At 54.9% G+C, this 21,940-nt stretch overlaps 1 protein-coding gene across 2 annotated transcripts; it reads right to left on the reverse strand.

Moving 5' to 3' along the window:
- Nucleotides 1-676: 676 nt before the first annotated feature.
- On the reverse strand, nt 677-21,091 carry MPP2 (MAGUK p55 scaffold protein 2; the record flags this gene model as incomplete). Of its 2 annotated transcripts, none has more annotated exons than XM_084238411.1 (12): nt 677-898; nt 2,130-2,258; nt 2,626-2,828; nt 3,379-3,540; nt 3,790-3,858; nt 3,933-4,038; nt 4,148-4,279; nt 5,011-5,238; nt 5,612-5,761; nt 5,891-6,043; nt 16,473-16,591; nt 21,061-21,091. In XM_084238411.1, the coding sequence occupies 12 exons, from the start codon at nt 21,089-21,091 to the stop codon at nt 722-724; spliced, it is 1,659 nt and encodes a 552-aa protein (XP_084094537.1). In that variant the 3' UTR covers nt 677-721. The 2 variants fall into 2 exon arrangements, with proteins under 2 accessions (XP_084094537.1, XP_084094536.1); XM_084238410.1 differs by lacking the exon at nt 21,061-21,091 and adding an exon at nt 18,027-18,108.
- Between the last annotated feature and the right edge of the window lie 849 nt (nt 21,092-21,940).

The raw sequence follows: 21,940 nt of genomic DNA on the forward strand, positions 1-21,940 counted from the left end.
TGAGCCCGCTGACCCTGCCAGCCTGGCCCCAGGGGAGCAAAGCTGACCTCTCAGGGCACATCGGAAAGTCTGTGGGGAGACTTCGGCAGTGAGAAGCTGTGGAGGAGGGAGGGACAAGGCAGCGTCCACCCGTGGGACCCAGCTCCACTCCGAGGAACTGAGGGCTGCGCTGCTCCCGGACCGTGCCCACGGGCTCAGCCTTGCCTCCTCTGGGATGGCATGAGGCTGGCGTGCCATCCTATGCACCACCCCCCACCGCCGCAGGGAAACAGCCTAAAGCCTGCTCCTGGGCAGGGATGGGAGGGGAGCCCAGGAGTGGGGTGGGAGTGGCCAGTCCAGAGGAGAAAGGCGACTGGAGAATGTGGTGGGGGCAGTGTGCCCACTAACCACACGGCCTCGGCAGCTTTTTCCTTCTCTGGATTGAGCTTTATGGAGGTGACTCTGACACTCTCCTGGGCACAGCTTAGCTCTCAGAGAGGGACATCTAGTGGCCAATGGGCATCAGGAGTGGGCAGCACCTGGGCACAGAGGTACCCCATGAACGCCCACGCCCCTGGCAGTGCACACCTCTGCACTGAACCAGACTTAGGGCCCGCGAGGCGCCATTATTCAGGGAGAGCCAGGGGTAGGAGCTCAGGGTGGTGGCAGGGGGTCACGGTGGGGGGATAGATCCAGGGTTCTGGGTCACGGCCTAGAAGGGACAAGGTCCGGACAAACAGGCTCAATACACCCAGCTGACGGGCACCCACTGGGGCTCCGTCCGCAGCTTCTCCATGGCGGCCTGGAGCTCGCGAAAGGTTCTCTCCAGGTTGCTGTTTACCAGGCTGAGGTCAAAGTAGTGCTCGTAGCCCCGCTGGATGCGGCTGCTCTCCTCCACTGTCCGCCTCAGGTCTGCCTCCTGCTCAGAACAAGGGGACCTCCTGCCAGTCAGTGACCCCTGTCATCCCAGGCCTACATCCTGCCCCACCCAGGTCCTGCCCCCAGACTCCCTGGCTCATGGGCAGGGGCCCCTGCTGTGGGCCCCCAGGCAAGCTCTCTTGCAGCCACAGACAGGTGGATGAAAGGAAGGAAATCACTTGCAGTAAGTGCCATGCAAGGCAAGGAGCGCTTTGCAGTGCACACAAGCCACTACAGCTCCACAAAGCAGACTAGTTGGTCCTTGTTTGCAATAGAGATAACTGAGGTCACACAGTCAATCAATGAATAGGGTCTGCCTGACTCCAAAGGCAGTGCTCCCTGCAGTCTAAGGAGGCCCTCTTACCTAAGAGGTCCCTCCCGTACCTGGTGCTAGGGCAACCCACAAGCACCTGAGGGCAATGCTCACCCAGACCCAGTTGAAGCTGGCCCAGCAGTGGTGGGAAGGGAACCTCAAGGTTGACTTAAATAAGCCAAGCAAGGCAGCAGCTTAGGGCTGGCCAGTTGTGACCCAGCAGCTGCATCCAGCTGTGTCTGAGCCCTGGGGGACCTGCTGCAGCAGTGGGGGAGCCCTGCCCAGACAGCCTCTACCAGACCTGAGCCCAGCTCAGACCTGCGGCAGGAGAGCTGTAGTACCAGAGCTGACCAGCAGAGGGACCCCGAGCGCAAGGTTCAGCAAACACTGTCTCCTGGGAAAATGGGGGCGCCAAGGTACCTGGGGAGATGGGGGGTGCCCTGGAATCATACAACACCTGATTTGGAGTCTCTGCTCCCGGTGTTGTCGCCTCACTGATGCTAACTCGTCCTTATAGCCAGCCTTCCAGTCTCTGGCTTTCTCCCTCCCTTTAGCCTTCCCCCGGCAGTAAACAGCCCTGGGCCCACCTGGCCCACCTCTGCCCACAGGACCGCCCACTGGATCCCCTTGGTCAGCATCCTGTCCCTGCAGGGTGGACTGACAGTGGGCTGGGAGTCAGTAACTCCTGCGCCCTGAGCTAGCTGTGTCCCTGATTCAGTGACTTAGGGAAGCCCCACTTTCTGGCTCGGAAGGCTGTTTCCACACCACTTAAAGTAGAAATCAGAAGTCCTGCCTCACTGACACCTTGGGTGGGCACCTCTCCCCTTCTGTGGCACTATCTCCTCTTCATCAGCTCCAACCACCCCCCAAGACCAAAGGCGACCACCACACACTCCCCCTGCCCCGCAGAGCCCCTCACCGTGAGCTGCTTGGTGGACACCCCGCTCTCCAGGGCAGCCCGGTTCATGGCCCGCAGAGTCTCAAAGTCGGGGGCCTCAATGAACACGACGTACGGGACGAACTCAGCTGTTCTCAGCACCTTCACTGCCTGCAGGAGAAGAGGGTCGGGAAGTACATCCCCACGGACACCCTGGGGCAGGAGGAAGGACAGCTGGGGTGACTGTCCCTGGGAACGGATGAGAAGGGGTGCCTGGGTTTCTGGGACATGCCCCGGGAGGAGTGGTAGAGGAGCTGTAGCAGGTGAGTGGGGACGGGGTAATGGGGGAGGTTGAGGGCGGGGGATTAAGGCAGCTGTCCAAGAGACTCCAGGCAGGCTGGGTCGCTTGGATTGATGAGTTTACACGGGGGTGCCTCTAAGGCCGGTGCCTGGAAACAGATGGGGCGTCTGGCGGGGGAGGAGAGTGAGTGCCCAGAGAGGAGGTGGGCAGACTGGGAGGGAGCGGGCCAGGCAGTACCTGGGGGTTGACATCCAGCACGCACACCTTGCCGGCAGCAACCACGCCCCGAATGGAGTCAATACGTGTGCCATACAGGTTGCCCTCGTATTCGCCGTGCTCCAGGTAGCGCCCGGCACGGATGTCAGCCTCCATCTCCGCACGAGACACAAAGCTGTACCCCTGGCCTTCCCGTTCTGAGTCCTTGGGCCTTCGAGATGTGTCTATGGGACAGAGAGCCAGATGAGCACAGGGTCACACCACCTGCCCCCACCGCTGCTTCCCACACACTGTGTCCTCACACCCTCACTACAAGCACAAAGACTTGAGACAGCCACACTGACAGACCTCAGAGACCGCCCGCTCTGTCCCAGGGCCCCCAGGTGGGGGCTGAGGCCCAGAGGGCAGTGGGCAGCTCAAAGACACACAGCAAGGCCCAGCTACCAGGGGGTAGCACCCAGATTCCTGCCTCCAGGAACCAGAAGCTTTCACCACCTCGGTTGGTTCTGTCACCAAGAAGTCCTGTTTTCTCAAGGCCACAGGCGGCTCATCGCCCTGTGTCCAAAAGGCCCTGGCTGGACTTATCGCAAGTGAAACATGACAGAAGGAGAGGCAGGCAGGCTGGCGCAGCCCACCAGGCCACACGTTCCTGGGACAGCACCCCTGCCTTCCCCAGCCCGTCGCTCCCCCACACCTGCAGAGGGCGCATACTGCCACACTGGTCCCTGGGCCGCCCTGCCCCCGGCCCCACCCACAGCTCCAGCACCCACTCACAGGGCACTGTGGTGCCATAGCGATCCGGGTCCCACATGATGAGCTTGTTCTTCAGGCTGCGCCGGCCCACGCCCTGTGCCCCAATCAACACCAGGGTTTTCCGGCGGAAGGGGGGCATGCGGGCCACCTCCTCATAAATGAGCAGCTCATGGCGGTCAAACTCTGGACACAGGGAGAGGGCACCACTCACCAGGCTGCTCATCAGGCCATGGGGGTGGGCTGGGCTCACCAGGGGCCAAGGACAAGAGGGCTGGGCCGGGGAGCAGGACAAACTGGGCAGGGCCAAGGGCCAAGACTGGCAGCAGCAGCAGCAGGACAGTGTGTTCACGGGTCGCTTGTGGGGAGCAAGGGGTCACGCCCTGCTGGAGGCGGGGAGGAGGGGAGAGGCAGCCGGGCACCTCCAGCACCCACCTGCATTCTTGGTGGTCAGATACATCATTCGCTTCTTTTTCTTTCCTGAAAGGCTGCCACAGAGGGTCCCTGGTCATAGGGAGACGGGGTCAGGCGAGGCCTGTTCAGAGGCCAGATTAGGGCCCGGGGCGGGGGGCTCGTACCTGAGGTGGGGGTCAGCTCCAGGTCGCGCTTCACAAAGGCTTTCCGCTTCTCCTCCAGCAGCTGGCTGGGGATAAGCCCGGCACTGCCCCCTTCCACATGGCAGGCCTGAGATGGATGCGGGCAAAGAGCTGCCTGAGTAAGAGGAAACCTCCCCGGCCCTCACCCCCACACGCCATTCCTCACCCCACACGCGGCTGGAGCAGGCCCAGCTCACCTGCCACCAATTAGCGTCATCCTGGTTTACAATCTGGAGCAAGTCCCCAGCGTTGAAGCGCAGCCCCGCTTCCTTGCACGGGATGAGGCTGTCTCGGGCAGGGTCATAGTCAAAGTGGCATTTCACAAATACCTGAGCCAGGAAGAGCAAAGGGTCAAGGGAAAAGGTCGGGGGAGTCTGGAAGGCAGAGTGTCCTGGGGGCCCAGGGGAGGGTAAAGGGGCTAGAGTCCTGCTCTCTCTCCACAGGCACAGGCCCCGGCATAGCCCCTTGTCCACCAGACGGGGACAAGGCATGATGCCCCCAGGCCTGCCTTGTCCACCTCCCTGGTGCCAGCCTCCCTTTGCATCTAGAACAAAAGGACTCAGGTAGGGATCAGGAATCTGCTCAGGCCTGAGGCCATGGCTCCCCCAACCTGGATCTCCTGGGAAGCGAAATGATCCTGGCACCTAATGCCAGGCCCCTCCATCCACCCAGCCCCTTCCCTCGGAGAAAAGAGCTCTGTCTGATGGTCAGAGAGCCACAGGGGAGGTGGGCACAGCAGCCAGACCCCCACAATCTACCAACCCGAAGGCAGCTGTACACTCTACACCATCACACCACAGGCACACTTATTTGTACGCTCAGCCCAGGTCTTGTGCCCTGTCCCTTGCACATGTGCGTGAGTGCCCAAGATGAGCATGAGCAGGTGCACCAGGCTGGAGGCTGGTACCTGGCTGGCTCTGCTGGTCCCATCCCCTATTTTGCTTTGATCACATGGGTTGGGGAGAACAGGCTCCTGCCCGGACGCCTATAACCCTGCAGCTGGAGGCTCAGCCACCCTTGGGCCTTGTGCTGGGGGTGGGGGGCTTGGCGGAGGGCCCACCTGGCGGGGTAGGTGAGGTTCCTGGTAACTGGGCAGGATCTTGAGTATGACGCTGCCACTGGCACTGCGCAGGAGCTCCTGCAGTGCGCGGGGGTCGCTGCCCACAGGCTGCCCGTTCACCTCTTTGATGATGTCACCCACGTGCAGCAGGCCTTGCTGCGCCACCATGCCCCCGTGCAGGATGCGCGCGATCACCAACTCCCCGCCTTCCACGCGGAACGTCACTCCCTGGGACAGAGAGCAGCCACAATAGGACCCCAACTGCTTCAAGTCAAATAGGCCTAAGCGCCCCCTCTATTCTGATCCCCACCATTCCACCCCCAGAGTCCTCCTCTGACACCCTCTGCCCAATTTCATCATTAACAGCAGCTCTGAGGAGGGGAGGTGGGAGAATGGGGGGTCCTGGCACACGCATAGATGCGGCTTATATCTGTACCCACACGGTCTGGGGGCTCCTGGGGCTGCAGGCAGTGGGCTGCAGAGCCGACCCCGTGCACAGCGGATCCCATCGTGGCCTGCAGCCCTCTCCTGAACAGATGTGACCCCCGCGGGTTACCCTCAACCGCCCTCCAGACCCCACCTGACTCCAGCTGCCCCTCACCAGGTGCTCTCCAGCAGTCTTTCGGATGCCCACCATGCGCACCGCGTCGGGAGGCACAGGCTGGTTGCTGAACGTGGGGTCCAGGCCAGGGCTGGGGGGCGGCGTCTCATAAGTCTTCGAGGCCACAGAGTCATGCGTCTCCAGGAGGGACTGGGAGATGGTGGGAGGAAAAGGGACCTTAGCGCAAGGCCGCAGCCCCTTCCGACTGGCTCTAACTTCCTGCGGGCCCCTCCCCCAGCAGCCTGTCCAGTGGCCACCCCAGCCCCAGGCAGGACAGACCTGGAAGTGGGGCTCCTGGAGGATGCGGGCCAGCTCTGCGGCCGTGCTGCTCTGCTCGGCCAGCTGCGCCAGGTCCCGCAGGATCTCCTGCACCAGCTCCAGGTTGTTGTCCCGCACTGCCTCCAACTTCGTCTCCTCCAGCCGCTCGTGGGCCTGGGGGTGGGGCGGAACAGGTGAGGCCTGGGGCTTCCCCAGATCCTTGGGGTACCAGTGACCCTGTCTGCCCCCACACATCTCCCCATCTCCAAATCCTGGCTTTCAAGCCCATGTGGCATTGCTCCTGGTACCAGCACATGGCCTCACTCAGACCTCATCACCCTCACATGTGCACACATCTTGCTTTCTCGCCTCCAGTGGTGACTCAGACCCCGTTTAGGGAAAGGACAATGCAAAGAACAAACCTTTGTTTCCATTTCCATCTCTGATCACATTTAAAGTCTCAAGTGTCCCCTACAAGCATCTGAGTTCAAGGACGGCTTCTTCCACCCACATCAGGGTCGGTGAGTCTCGGGCATTCTGCAGCCCAGGACACGGATGCCAGGAAGGTGGAATGACATGCCCAGGTCACGGGGATGGAGCTTGGGCCTCTGGGCCCTCAGTGCTACGCTGCCAGGGAGGGGGTGGGGTGGGGTGGGGTGGGGTGGGGTGAAGAAATCGGCACAGGGCACCAGCAGAGGGCGCTGCGCCAACTTGTTGCTCCACTGACTGGGGTCCAGGACAAAGTGCTTTTGAAAGGGAAAAGGAATCCTTCACAGGTGACCAGCCCCACAGGGGGAGGTATGCAAGGTGGGAGGGAAGAAAGGAGTCCCATCTCAGGGATACATGTCTGAAGACGTGACACAAGTCACTGACCCCAAAGTATATCAGCAGCTCCTACATCCACCAAACATGATATCCAAGCAGGAAGTTTAACACTGACACATAATATCAACATCAATAATAGTAACCTAGTAGACAATATTCCAATGTTCGCTCTTGCCCCTAAAATATCCTTTAAAGTTTTATTTTCCTGAGCCAGGATTTAATCAAGGACCATGTGTTGCATTTGGTTATCCCTTCTTTTCATTATCTTTTCATCCAGAACAGTCCCCAGGAACTTTTGGACTTTCAGGACATTTTTATTTTTTTATTTTTAAAGATTTATTTATTTATGCATACAAGAGCTGGGGTACAGGCCAGAGATGCAGGGGGGTGAGAGGATTCACCAGAGACAGAGTGGGGAGCAGAACAGGCAGACGGACCGAAATACACTGCTAAGGGGAGCAGTGGGCGAGACAGGAGAGGTCTGCTGTGCCATGTGGGTAGCTCCCTGGCCTGCCAGGGCTCAAACTTCTCCTGCAGAGGCTGCGGATTGCTTCATAGTGTGATGCTTAACCCCTTGCGCCACCAGGGAGGCCCTTCAGGACATTTTTAAAGATTCCAGGCCAAGAGTTTGTAGAAAGCCCCACAACTGAACTCATCTGATAGCTCCCTGGTGAGTAGACGCGGGTTCATCATTTTGGCAAGAGCGCTAGGGAAGTGGTCTTGTGTCCTTCCCGAATGTTCCCCAACATCTTTCACGGAGGGATTTAGCACCATTTGCTTTGTGTGTTTGTTTCTTCAATAGACATTAGTCAATACTGAGATTTGTGATTAAAATCAAACTACATGATTTTCCTCATCTCCTCCCATTTTGTATCTGCAGCCCCCTTTTCCTTCAGTGAGAACTCATTTTCCCCAGACATTACTATATTAACTTATTTGTTCTGTCCTTCAATATGCAAAAAGGTTTCAGAATTGCTATACCACTGCTACTTCTGTCACAAACCAACCAGGTAAAAATTAAGATCTGGGGCCTCCCTGGTGGTGCAAGGGGTTAAGACGCAACCTATGAAGCAATCCACAGCCACTGCGGCATGAGTTCCATCCCCGGCCAGGGAGCTACCCACATGGTGCAGCAGACCTCTCCTGACTCACCCGCTGCTCCCCTTAGCAGTGTATTTCAGTCGGTCCTCCTGTTCTGTTCCCCACTCTGTCTCTGGTGAATCCTCTCACCCTCCACATCTCTGGCCTGTACCCCAGTTCTTGTATGCATAAATAAATAAATCTTTAAAAAAATTAAGAACTGCATTTCTTTTTTAAAAAAAGATTTATTTATGCATACAAGAACTGGGGTACAGGCCAGAAGTGGGGGGGGGGGGCGAGAGGATTCACCAGAGACAGAACAGGAAACAGAACAGGAGGAATGACTGAAATACACTGCTAAGGGGAGCAGCGGGTGAGTCAGGAGAGGTCAGCTGTGCCATGTGGGGTGCTTCCTGGCCAGGGATCAAACTCGTGCCGCAGAGGCTCCAGATAGCTTCATAGGTTGCATCTTAACCCCTTGCACCACCAGGGAGGCCATGCATTTCTTTTTGTTTTCAGAATAGTCTGTCTATAAGAACTTAGAGCTTTAGTAAAAGTTTTCTAGTTGTGCATAATATGGGAGCCACCCATCACAGGTGACTTAAGAAATATAGTTCGTAAGACTGAATCAAAGTGCTTGTTATTTTAAGTATTTTAAGTATTTAAATGAATAGCCACATGTGGCTACTAGTTACTGTATTAGGTAACACAGTCCTAGCACATGTCCTGCTTAGAAACAAAAGTTACTTAGTCATTCCTTTACCTGTATGATTATGCTAACAATTTTGATACATGGAATAGATTCAGTTATCTGCACTTAATCTGCATTTTGCAGTCTTTTCAATTTAATCTTACTTTTTGAATATGAACAACATTCACATGGAGTCAGATGAATAATTTAAAAATAAGGGGGAGATCGCCACATAACAAAATAGCAAATCAAACTAGTTAAACAAGCAAACAAATCCTCAAGTATCAAAGAATGTATCTAAGAAAGAAAGGGAAATAGTTACTTATTTTTTGTGAAAAGAAACAGAAAACCCAGAAACTAATGAAAATGATTAATTACATCTAGAGTGTGTGTGGATGAGGTTGGAAGTGAGATCCCTTATTTTTTAATTACTCATCTGACTCCATTGTGTGACTGGCATATCGTCATTTATTCAACCATTCATTTATTCAAATGAATAAATCATCATTTATTCACCATGGGTTTTGGATTGTTTCTAGTAGTTTCCTGTTGCAAATAAAGCTGCAGTGAATAAAGAACCTTGCCATAGCCCTGTATCTGCAGCATCTCCCAGGCCAGATCCCAGAGGTCTTGCTGGGTCAAGAGGTAAATACCTATTGGTTTTGTTGGATACTGACAAATTCCTTTCCATGGGGCCATGGCTGCTGTGCCCTCCCTCCAGCACTGGATGAAGACTTTTCTGAAGCCTTGCCACTGAGTGTGATCAAGCCTTTGACTGTCTGCCAATCACATGGATGAGAAAGGCTCCAGCAGGCGGCTTAACTTGCTTTGTGCTTATTATGAGTGAAGCGAGCATCTCTTTGTATGTTTCGGGCCATCTGTATATTTTCTTCTGTGCACTGTCGCCAAATTTTCCATCAGGTCTTCCTTTTTTTCCTCTTTTCCCATTTTTAAACATTTTCTATATGTTTGGAAGATTAGCCCTTTATCTGTGATACTACTTACAAATACTTTTCCCAGTTTGTTTTTTGATTCTGCTATGGTTCTTTTGTCAGTGCAAAAATAACATTTTAAATGTAGTTAAAATTATGAATTTTAGATGCAGCTGAAGATTGAGGCACGGTTTTTTGTTTTGAGTCTTTTCTCACATGCAGATCCTTGATTTCTTCTCGTGTATATATGGTTTGTTGTTTCACACTTTGGTCTCTGATTGCTTGGAGTTCGCTCTGATGTATGATGTGAGGTATGGATCTCTTTGCTATCTTTCCAAATGTTCCCCAGGAGCCCAGGACCATACATTAAAAATCCATAAGAAAATGGTTATCTCACTTCTATGTGAGATCATGGTATTGTTTTTTAATTACTGTTTAAATATTTTTTTTAATAGAGGCATGTTTTATTTATTTATTTGTTTGTTTGTTTGTTTTTGTTTATACAAGCACTGGGTACAGTCAGAAGCGCGGGAGGGTGAGAGAATTCACCAGAGCCAGAGCGGAGAGCAGAGCAGGCAGAAGGACCGAAGTACACTGCTGAGGGGAGCAGCGGGCGGCAGGAGAGGTCTGCGCGCCATGTAGGACCCTCCTCTGGTGGCTGGGGAGCAGCCGGGGATTGAACCGGCACCGCAGAGGCCGCGGGCAGCTTCACAACCCAGGGCTCAACCACTGCGCCACTGGGGAGTCCCTGTTTAAATAATTTTTAATTGTTATCTTTTAGATATACAGATAAAATTATGTCTGAGATTTGCTTCAAAATAATTCAAGAAAGGAGTGGAAACATGAGTGAAACAAGATTGTTTATGAATTGTTAAATATGGAAGTAGGGGCCTCCCTGGTGGCAAGGGGTTAAGTCTCAGCACTATGAAGCTATTGGCAGCCAAAGCTATCAGCAGCCACTACAGCTTGAGTTCGATCCCTGGCCAGGGAGCTGACCCACATGGCGCAGCAGACCTCTCCTGTCTCACCCACTGCTGCCCTCAGCAGTGTGTTTCAGTAGATCTGCCTGTTCTGCTCCCCAGTCTCTGGTGAATCCTCTCACCCCTGACCCTCATACCTCTGGCCTATACCCCAGCTCTTTGTATGCATAAATAAATAAAATAAATCTTTAAAAAATATATTGAAGTGGAACTATATATATTATATATATGTATATATATTATATATGGGGACTTTTTTTTTTACTTAATGTTACTAAGTGAAAATTTATTTCCCTTACTATTTTTCACTCACTATTACTTTGCTAAGATTTATTGTTATTAAGTGAAAACATTTCATTTATTATGATGTTTCTATGATTCATTTTCTCCTTTTCCCACACAATATTAGTTCATTTTAGCCCCTTATTATAGTCCACTGTGTGAATACGCCGCGTTTTATTCCTCCCCTCTCTCCCTGCAAAGCCCTGAGTGGTTCCGTTTTTGTCATGGTGAACAGTGTGGTTATGAACATTCAAAGCAGTGTCCCGGGGGGCCATCTGTGAGAAGCTCCCCCAGGAGCAGACCTGCTGGGCTTTGGGGTAAATGCATGCTTGATGATGAAACAGCACCCCTGAAAAACATCACCCCATTCAAGTGTGACAATGACCCTACAAGATCAGAAAACTCAAGGCTGTTCCCCAATAAATATGTGAGGGCAGAACAGGTAAAATGAAATCCCTCTTAAATTCATTCTTAATGAATGAATGACGTAGCTTGTCAACACACACCAGGGTCAAAGTTTCTGACTCTCTGAGCTCCCCCACAGCTGTGGGGTCAGTATCTGTGCACTTGTTTTTAGAAAACATTCTTGGGAGTTTACACATGCAGTCTGGGAGGCACCGGGTCCCGCAAGCAGGAGAGTGAGTGGTTCTGAATTTCCATGGTAACCATGTGTTTCATGCTCTAAAGCTCATCCCCAGCAGAGCAGGGCTCTGGGTGATTACAGACGAGACTCTTGGCTAGGTTCACGGTCACAGCTAGTTACTGGTAGAGCCGCATGCCACCCAGACCTTCCAGCCCCAATTCAGGGCCATGAGGAGACAGCAAACACCACGCAGACATTTCCTGGAAAACCTTTGCCTCCGCCCACTCACCAGCCTCTGAACCTGCCAGAAGACAGGGAAATAAATAGCTCTGAAGCCGAATGGGAGCAGTGTGCGGGACCGGGACAAGAGCACTCTGCACTCTTGACCAGATTGCTTTCATTGATGCCACATTAGTAAATGAGATGCAAGGAGAGGCCTGGACAATGCTCCAGGTTTAGCAGCTGTCCTCCCTTTCTGAGACAACCATGAGGAGAGACCTCGGCCGCCCTCCCAGAGGAGAAGAGTCCTCAGCATCCTATATGGTAGTGTTTCCCCAGGGGAGACCCAGACATGGGAGCAAGGCCATCCTACACCTGCCCCAACCGAGCAGAGCCCAGGCCAGCGAAACCATCCAACCAACTCACCGAATCATGAGAAACAAGCCACAGTTGCTCAAGTCACTAAATGATGGGATGCTTAGTTATGCAGCAAAAGATGACTGTGCCCTCGCCCCCACCACCGCAGCCTCTGCTTATCATGTCCCCTGGTCAGTCTCTGTCACCGGGACCTTCCTGGACCCTCATTCTTCTAGGGCTCTGTCTTGCTTTGCCAGATCACTCATGCCAGCCCCACTACAGGAGAGGAGTCTCCCCTGTCGGCTCCAGTCCACTGGCCAAGACCACATCAAAGCAACTAACTCTGTCATTTAAAAGCATGTCCACATCCATGACCTCCCTCCAGCCCCACCACGACTCTGAAAGACAGGCATCATTGTCCTTACTTCTCAGGAAAGAGGGGCCTTAGCTCAGAGAGGCTGTCAGACATACTGAAGTCACACAGCCAACCGGCGAATCTTCTGACTCCAGACTATTCTCTCTTCCCCTCAGGTGGACTCGTTCACAGGCCTGAATTGCAAAGTATCACCTGCGGCGGATTCCTCACAGTAGCCTGGCCTGTTGTCACAACACCTGCTGCTGGATTCATGTCAGCCCTCCCAGATGCCACCCACCTGTCACGGCTGCCACCTGCCAACGACAGCCAGCCCCCTGGATTTAGGATCCGTTGCCAGATTTGACTTCCCTCCAGAGCCTTTAATCCTCTGGGTTTGTTCCCTTGGGTCCTGCTCCTCCCTGACCTCCCTGATCTACCCAGCCCAGTTTCTCCCTCAGGATCGAGAATCAAACACACTCTGTAAGGATAAGGGAAGGAGCTTATCAGGGACCACATGCCGTTTCAACTCCACTCTGTTCCTGGAAGGGTGGGAGGAAGAAGAAACAAAGGAGGATGGAAGACAGGGAAGGAGGGAGGAGTTTCTGCAGTTGGATCTTGGATCAAAATACTCTGTCCACTAGGTTAGACGTTATATATGTGATCATTTAAATTGGTGAGAAGGAGCTCTCCTGCCCGCCCACGGCTACGCAAGTGCCTCTCTTTTTTTTTCTTCTCTTCTTTCTGATAAACCTGCCCTTTTAAAATGTAAATAAAATAAAATAAAATTGATGAGTAGGAGTAAGAAGTAGGTTCCACTGTCCACAGTGCAGCACATGGGGAAGCCGAGACTCAAGAGCGGTGGAGGCAGTTAGTGGGATCACACCGCAGTGCAGCTGGGGTTTTGCTGAGCTCAGACAGGCCCTTGTGGACGTTCACTTCCTGTTGCACAATGAGGTGGACAGAGGTCGCTGGGTGCCCTCATCCATGGCTTCTCATGTTACAGTCAAAGAACTGTTGACACCATTTTCTATTGTATTATGTGCATCTGGAACCGCACTAGGAATTTCTCAGGAAGCAATTCTGACCAGCTTATCCCCAAGAACATTTCTGGAGAAGGGAGTTTACTCAGTCTGATGTGGTGCATTGGTAACTCTCAGCTGGGCTCCTAGGTGGAGGAGGGTCCCCAGGACATGGACATGCAGGGCTCAGTGGGGAGAATCAGGTTCCATCAGAAGAAGCAACAATATGCCAGTTCACTGCCCCTGCATGGTGCCTGGTACTTGGCGAGCGCACAGCAGATACTTGTTGACTGAGAAGGCTGATGACTGAATGACTGAGTGACGGACAGAGCCAGTCTGTCAGCCAGCCCATTCCTCGCGAGCTGCCAAGAGGACTGGACCCAGCCCCAGAGGGGGATGTCAATTAGGGGATCACACTTTGGAAGGGGGTGGGCTAGAGAGCCTTCTAAGCCTGAGGTTCTGCCTCCTCAAGAGCCCCTCATTACTTCACTGTCTGTCTATGTGGGAGCAACAGCTCATGTGCCCAGGGCTCATGTGGTCTCATAAACCCAACTCAAAATCAGCTTTGGAAGGTCACAGATGTTGAGGTTCAAAAGGCACATATTCAGGGCCTCCCTGGTGGCGCAAGGAGTTAAGCACAGCACTATGAAGTTATCCTCAGCCACTGCAGCATGAGTTCGATCTCAGGCCAGGGAGCTACCCACATGGTGAGGCAGATCGCTCCTGTCTCACCCACTGCTCCCCTCAGCAGTGTATTTCAGTCAGTCTGCCTGTTCTGCTCCCCACTCTGTCTTTGGTGAATCCTCTCACCCCTGCACCTCTGGCCTGTACCCCAGCTCTTGTATGCATAAATAAATAAATCTGAATGGAAACCAACTAGCTCTCCTCACGCACTGGACACCACAGTTAATGAATCTACCCGTATCTACAACTAGACTTAGGTCAATAACTCTACTACTTACATGAACAAGACACCGCAAAATCCCAAGTGTTTTGTAAAACTAAAAAACACATAACAGGGACATATTACCTGCATCTGAATGCAAATGGAGGCAAGATATGCAAGCACTCAGAGGCACAATACGTTCAACCCAAAGTCAGTGGTGCGGTGTGGGGAGGGAAAGCAGGGGAGAGGCATCAGCTCGACTATATTTTTTTAATTCTTAAAAAGAGAGAGCTCATGCTGAAGCAAACTCGGCGGCACTCACACCCCGGGGGTGGGTTGGCAGAAGTCTTGTTATTTCTCACACTCTTGTACTCTTCTACTCAACACACATCCAGCGAGCTCCGCCTGCAAGCCAGGCGCTGCGCAAGGCTCAGGGGACGCAGGAGGGACGCAGATACCCCTGCTCCCGTGGGGCTCACAGGGATAATTCCTTTTACTTTCAGTACATGGATGTAACCCCCAGCCACTGAATGGAAACCAACTAGCCTTTCTCCAGTCGCCTCCAAACCTGCTTTGCTCTTACTTCCACAGAACCTCCTGCTTCTGGAAGGCCTTTCATGTCCCATCCTTAACAACCAGTTTCCACCAGTCAGTCAACGATAAGGTGACCACGCCATGTCCCAGGAGGCAGCTCTGTCCCTCCGGTGAGGCCCGGTTCCTCGCCAGACCCCGCGCCAGGGCTGTCCTGTGGTGAAGCCCCCATCCCCACCCATGGAAAGCCACCACCTGGCTGCACCACCTGCTCACCCCAACAGTCACTGTCATTGTCACCCCCACCACCATCGGTCACCACCCATTACTTGCTGAAGACTCTGGGGCTGCCCCAGGCTTCGGCCCACCCCAAGCCTGCTGTCACCCTGGATTCCGATGCCATCCAGCCCAGCCTCCCACTGGCGCCTTCGATTGTCCCTGACCTCCTCTCCCTGCAGCCACACCCTCAACTGTCCCCTCACCCCTCAGAACTGTCTCCCCTACAAGTCTCCCCTTCCCACCTTCTTCTCCCCCAGCACACCCTCTCTCTGGAATACTGAGACCTCACAGAGCCCCTGCCTCCAGCAGTGTCCCAAGGGTGATGCTCGGAGGCACTCGCCAACCCCTTGACGCTGTCCCAGGTCTCAGCCTCCCTAGGCCTTGCCCAGTGCAAGTCTTGGACCAAAGTCAACTCTTTATTTTTCTGCGTCTAAAGACTAAGCCATCCCTACCCAAGAAGTTGGATCCTGCTCTCCCTTCCCCTTCAGTCACTACTGGAGCCTGCACTGGTGAATGCCCCCTCCCCCACCTGCATTCCCACCACGGTTCTCAGGCAACTCCCAGGCCCTTCACAGAGCACTTCCCCACGCTCCCCTCCTCTGCAGAGGAAGCTCCCCAAAGGCAGTTGAAGGCAGTGCCTCCTCGCACTTCCCCTTCCCCGCCTCACATTTCCAAGCGTGGAATCTGGGTCCTTGAAGCCCCCAGCCCACCTTTCATGCCCAAACACCAAGGGCTGCCAGTTTACTCCAAAATACTTCCTTCATCCTTCCTTCCTTCAAGTGCTGTCAGAAGTTTCTCAGGGTCAGCCCTGACTACGCTCTCCAGCCAGCCCCCTCTCCTCCCAACCCCTATGACCAGAGGGGTAATCCTAGGACACCCTGCTTAAAGCCTTGGGGCTCACAGAATGATGCCCCCCCCCGCCAGGGGACACAGCCCCAGTGCCCAGACGGACCTGCCAACAGCTCACACCCAGTCTCACGCCTGAAGCTCCAGCCTCACACTCACAGTCCTCCACGTACCCCTGGCTCTTTCTCGCCTCTGTTCCTGCAGAGCTCTTCCCCTGGCCCAGAATGCCCTCCCCCTTCTCCCCATTCCTCAAGGCTTGGCTCTAGAGGCCCCTGCTCCAGAAGCCCTCCCTGGCCACCCAGGGCCCAGTCTGGCGCCTGTTCATAACGCTACCGAGTAGCCAAGAGCATCAGCCTCTGTCACTGCAACTTTCTCCCTCAGTGAGTGTTGCCCCCACCTGATGCATGAGAGGGGACCTTAAAAGATGTCTGCACAAAATGCCCAAAGGCAGATGGACAGGAAGGAGATTCCAAAGAGCAGGTGTGCTCACCCCCCACCTCTGAAACCCTCCACAATCCCGCAGTCACCAAAGATCCATCCGCAAGGCTCAGGCACACGCTCACCTGCCAGGTGTGGGACAGCCTGACCTGCAGGGATTCATTGGGATTCATCACTTGGGCATAGGTGTTCATGCACACTCCCTCCCCCCGTCTCCTGGGCCATGTACCCCACTCCCAGGGTCCCCAGCAACCACCCCAGACACAGTGCTCTTGTGCCCACCTCCCTGGAGCACTGTACCTTGGCCAGGGATCTTACTATGGGACTTTCCATAATGCCTCGAAGGAAGATCAGGTCTAGTTCCGCTGCCCCGGTGGCATTGGGGAGGGACCCCAAGTTGTCCAGGACTTGCTGCATGGCTGGGGGAAGGAGCAGATCGTGAGACATACAGGTACCAGCTGGCACAGGAGACCAAAACACACCATGGCAACCCTTCCCCTCCTACCCCATGTCCTATACACTTCAGCCCCTCCCCAGCATACTCTCCTCCCTGCCCAGCATGGGCACTCCAGACCCCTGGATGCCTGGGGCAGGGGCCCTAGGAGGGTACAGTTTTTTGGCCTGTTCCTTCCTCCCTAGGTAATGCCAGTTGAGCAGGTAGAGAAAAGGAAGCAAGTGCCAGGTTCCAAGTTCTGCCCTGAATCAGAGAGCCACGGGCTCCCCTCTCAATCTCTGCAGGGGCGAAAGCGCTAGGAGTCAACCTTGGTACCTGGCGGACTCAGGGAAGAGACAGCACTTGGAGCATGTCCCCAGTTGCACACCTAGAATCTAGCCGACGACCATGCAAGGACACCAGGAATGACAAAGCACCCAGTATAAGCTGCACCGCTAATTCACAAGATGATGTCCTGCACTGGCCTCGGTCTTTCCCTCCTATAAGATGGGTGGGCTGGGCTAGATAGTGTCTACAGGCCCTTCAGCTCTAACAATGATCTATACAGTCATAGAGAAATTCGTATGGATCGTAGGAAGTCAAAGTCGAGTCCTGGAACATTGGCAGAAGCTGGAGAAAAGCACTCTGGGATGGCTGTGGGTACCCAAGGTCAGAGGTCAGACCAAGTCATGCCAGGGATTAGCAAACCCTCAGGCCGTGGTAGGACAGCACCAAAGACATGGACACCTGGCAGCAGGCCTAGGCAGTGGTTGCTAAGCTCCTTCACCCACCAGCAGAGGTGGGAGCTCCTGGATGCAGCAGGTTCTGGGGGAAGAACGGGAGAAGCAGAGTGTGCCCAGCTGGGGGTAGAGATGGGCAGGGGGTATCATTACTCTGCCACCCTGCCACCCACACTGACATCTGCATAACAGCACCCAAGTCATGGAGGAGGGGGGTGGATACAATCCCTGGCACCTCTCCCCACTCTTGTCAGAGCCCTCCCCTTCTCTAGAAGGAATGGGAATGGGGGGGGGGGCACTGTAACTGGAGCTGGCGAAGGGGCTCCAGGATTCCGAACTTCTTTCCCGGCCCCCTCCTCACTGTGTCCCGAAACAACATCAGAGGGACCCGCAAGCCCCCTCCTGCCCACCCCTGGGTTTCGCATTGCTCAGAGACCTGCCAGGTATAATATTAGGGGGCTCAGAAAGAGGACAGAGCAGGGACCACATTCTTCCAGGATACCCTGGATCAGCTCCCCAGCCTCCCGGCGGCCACCACGGGAGCACCGAGCCAGGAGAGCGGGGGCCCTCTGTGCAGGCCAGCGCCAGCCCAGGAGTCCACTACTAGGGGACCCTCTCCAGGTGTCCCAAACCCTGCAGGATCCTCTCTCCCCCCAGCCTCCCGCCTTGCCTTTCCCTTACCTTCCCTCCGGAGCTCAGCTTCCTCAGAGGACCCCAGGGATATACCCTCCAAGGAGGCCCCGCTGCCTGGGCTGCCCGCCATGGCTGTCCCCCGCCCTCAGCCAGGGGCTCCAGAGTAGCCTCCACGCCGCCGTCAGCCGCCTTCCCAGGCAGAGGGGGGCAGCGGGAAGGTGGGCCTCGGGGAGCGCCCTCGCCAGGGCCAGCCAATAGCGCAGCTCCGCTGCTCTGGCCACCTCGCTGATTGGCTAAGGCGGCAGACTGGTGGGGAGGCGCTGGGAAAGATGGGGTATGGGTCTCGGGGGTGGCCAGATCCCCCACGTTTTAGTACCAATGCGGGAGGGCAGGAGGAAGCTGAGAGGGCTGGGGGGCGCGGGGGCTAAGCTTGCTGCCTCTTCATACTGTGAGGATGCACAGACCCCAGCCCCTCGGCCCATTGGAGGAGGCTGGGGTTGGAGGGACCGGCCCCATCTTGTTCCTGCCCTCTCTGCTGGAAGGCCCTTCCCTGAATCACCCAAGAACATCAAAGGAAGCCCCCAGAACTCTCAGGCTATAGCTCTACTGCGTATTGGGGCAAATACCTCAAGCCCCCAAACCATCTCCTACTTGCCAGCCTCAGGGGTGGCGGGGAGGGGAGGAGAGGAATGGGGTGTCTGGGGATCTGTGCCACCTGCGGGCCGGGAAGGATGCCTCAGACCCTTCTGACCCCACATCTCCCATTAGCTCTCCTTCTTGAGTAAGGAAGGGGGGTGCCCCTGGGCAAATAAGGCATCTTGGCATTGAGGAAAGGAAAGGGGGGTGCTCATTTCTGCTGCAGGACAAGGCAGAAAGGCCAGACTTGGCAGCATCCCCAGCCAGGTGCCTCCATTCTTGATTCCCTGAACCCAAGAGGCCACTACCAGGTGCTACTGCTGCCACCAGACAGTCATTCCCAAAGGAGTGGCACCAAGTTGCCTCACACCCTTGGTTGCCATGGCAGCAGGTGGGGATTACACACTAGGACCTTAACCCAGGGGTGAGGGAGGGATTTAAAGGGACAGCTCCACCTGGAGGCGGCCTGGCATCCTGGCCTTGATTCAGAGGAGGGAGTCAGGGAGAGGGGAAGCGAGGCCAGTCTGCCTGGAGACTCCAGGGTTCAGTTCTCTGAACACTGGGCCCAGGCTGCCACCTGCCTAACTCCCACCCCACCCCACCCGCCCATTTCCCTCCATCCACTGGGACAGTGACCACACTGGGGGTGCAGCGTTGGTGTGAAGGTAGGGAGAAAGGCCTTGCTAGCTTCACTGTCACCCAGCCCAAGGCAGGGTTCTCCTGGGGAAGGGAGATGGTAGGGGGCGTGAACTGAACTCAGGGTGCAGCAGTCTCCATCAGATCAACTGGAAATGGGAGACCCACCAATGAGAATGGCAGAAGCTACCTTCAGAGCTTTGGGGCCAGGAGCAAATCTAGCCCTGGGGCAGCCACAGAGATCTGCCTGAGGGAAAGTCTAAACCTCCTGCCTTCCTTCTCATTTCAGCTCTTCAAGGAGAGGAAATAGAGGCTCTGAGCACTTAGCAGCTCACTCCTGTCCTTGTGGATCTAGGAAGGCTGGGGCAGCCCATGACATGACATTCATGGAAGCAGGGGGCCCAGGAGTCATCAGAGAAGCAGATCCCTCACCCATATCCCCAGGGCTCCTCTCCCTGCCCTGTCCCCCACCCCACCGTGTCCCATCAAGTCACCTGTGACAGAAGAGTCAGTTGCTGGGCCCTCTCCTCCCCCTGCACCCCTTCTATGGACTATTAGTGGGTTTACTACGCAGCCCCGATTGAGAGACCTTTAATCACAGGCTCAGGGATGGGTTTAATTAACCCCTAAGCAGCTTACAGTGCGGCCCAGGCAGGCTAGAGCAGGAGAGGAGCCCAGGGGGCCCCAGAGGTTGGACAAGAGCAGGAGGCACTGAACTCTCCAAGCTGCAGGAGCTGGGGGGCATTAGTACACCCCCACCCACACTGCATGGAGAAGAGGCCTTTCCAGGGTGTCACAGTTTGACTCTGGTCAATTCCCAGCAGCCTTCAGTCTACTAAGGGAAAACTCCAGTTTCTCAGAAAAGCGGGACAGGGGAGTCTAACCTACTGGGGAGACCTGGACATCTTGCAGAGGCGGTCTTAGGGTCTATAGTGAGGGGAGGGGCTGCCTGGGCCAAGAGGCATGCGAGCAGGGGGAGAAACCAGAGCAGCTTACAGTGGTTAGGGCCCTCGAGACCCTCTAGACCAGGAATGTCACTAGGTGGGTCCCTGAATGCACTTCAGGAAGTCCATGAACCCCTAGACTGGAATGCAGGTTTTGTACATAAAAGCATTTGTCTACGATGAGTCTGTCATACGATTCTCAAAGGGATCCAGGAGCAAGAAAAGTTGAGGACACTGCTCTTTCCCATCCCATACAGATGAGAAACTCAGGTCCTAAAAGACTCCACGTCAGCTCCAGCAACACAGGAGAGGCTTTCCCCTGCTATAGCCTGTGAGCTTCTTGACAGAGAGGAAATGCAGGCTCAGAGTTTAACCAGCTTGCTCCGGAGGCTCCCCAGCTGCAAGATGTCCAGATCTCCCCAGGGACAGGGAGTCTAAGCTTCCCTATCTTTAGTACAGGCTGGTCTTCTCCATCCATCCCTCTGGTGGGTACTACGCTCAGTGAGCTTGTCAGCTCCAGGGCTGTGCTGCCAGACTACTGCCTCAGGCCATCGGCTCCTAGGAGTTGGGTCTCTCTCCAGCCTGTCCCAGGCCACAGCACTCCAGCAGTGCTGTGGCTCATCCACCCTGCCCCAGCCTGCAGCAGGGGAGCCGTGCCCTGTCTCCCCTGGGCACTTGCATGCTCCTCACAGGGACCCCTCGCCCAGAGCAGATGGCCCCAGAAACTGGAGGAAAGGCTAGCTGGGGCAGCAGTGGGGGGCTATGTGTTCTTCCAGGGAGCTGTGGCGTACCTGACTGCTTCACCCAGTCCCTGCCTGGCACCTCTGAACCACTGATACCAACTGACATCCTCACCCACTTCTTACCAGACTCAGAGTTGGTGGCGGCGACCGGCATGGTGAGGTCAGCAAAGGCACTGAAGTCCCTCTCCTGGAAAAGGGAGAGGGAAGGATGAGCAGCGCCAAGGCAAGGAAAGGGGAAGCAACAGGAAGCCCTCCCCCACCGCAGCAGCTGAAAAGCAGGGGAGAGGGCTTGCCCAGAAAGTGGATGGGCCCACTGTTCGGGAGACAGATATCACGTACCCATTTCTCCAAGGAGTAGACAGGTGATCAGAGAGCTTAATTGATTTGCCCAAGGTCACAAAGCTAATAGCTATAATGAAAACCCAAGTTTAACGATTCCTAAAATTGTTTCTGCCTGCCCTCTGTCTTTTTCTCTTTTTTCTTTTCTTTTTTTTTTTTTTTTTTTGAGAGGGGGTAAGAGTCACAAATTTGAGTCAACAGCAGGATAAGTGGGTATTCCTGAGACGGGAAACTCCCTGAGGTCAAGAACCACATCCATCTCACTTGCCTCTTGATCCAAGGACTGGCACCGAGCAGGCCATCTACAAAACATTTGTCTCTCTGGTTTCCTCTGTTTCCCTCACCCCTCCTATCCCAGAGCAGGGACAGAGAGAGCAGAGGGTTCTGGCAGAATCAGGCCTGGCTGAACCAGCTCCTGTTCCCATCCCAGGATCTCCTCCAGCTGCATTTGCCTTCCCCCACCATCCTCCAGGGATGATCAGGTCTAGCTCCTCAGCCCCTATGGCATGGAGGAGGGATCCAGAGGAGTGTGCAGAAAGATAGCCCTCCACCTTCTTCCCTTTGCCTTCCTGGGCCTGTGCTGCTACAGAAAACCCTAATTCCCAGTTGCCATGACAACAGGAGGCAGTGGCTCACAGCAGGGGTGGGGGAGTGGAGGGAAGCA

The sequence above is a fragment of the Talpa europaea genome (assembly GCF_964194135.1).
Source record: "Talpa europaea genome assembly, chromosome: 7".
Classification (NCBI taxonomy): Eukaryota; Metazoa; Chordata; class Mammalia; order Eulipotyphla; family Talpidae; genus Talpa; species Talpa europaea.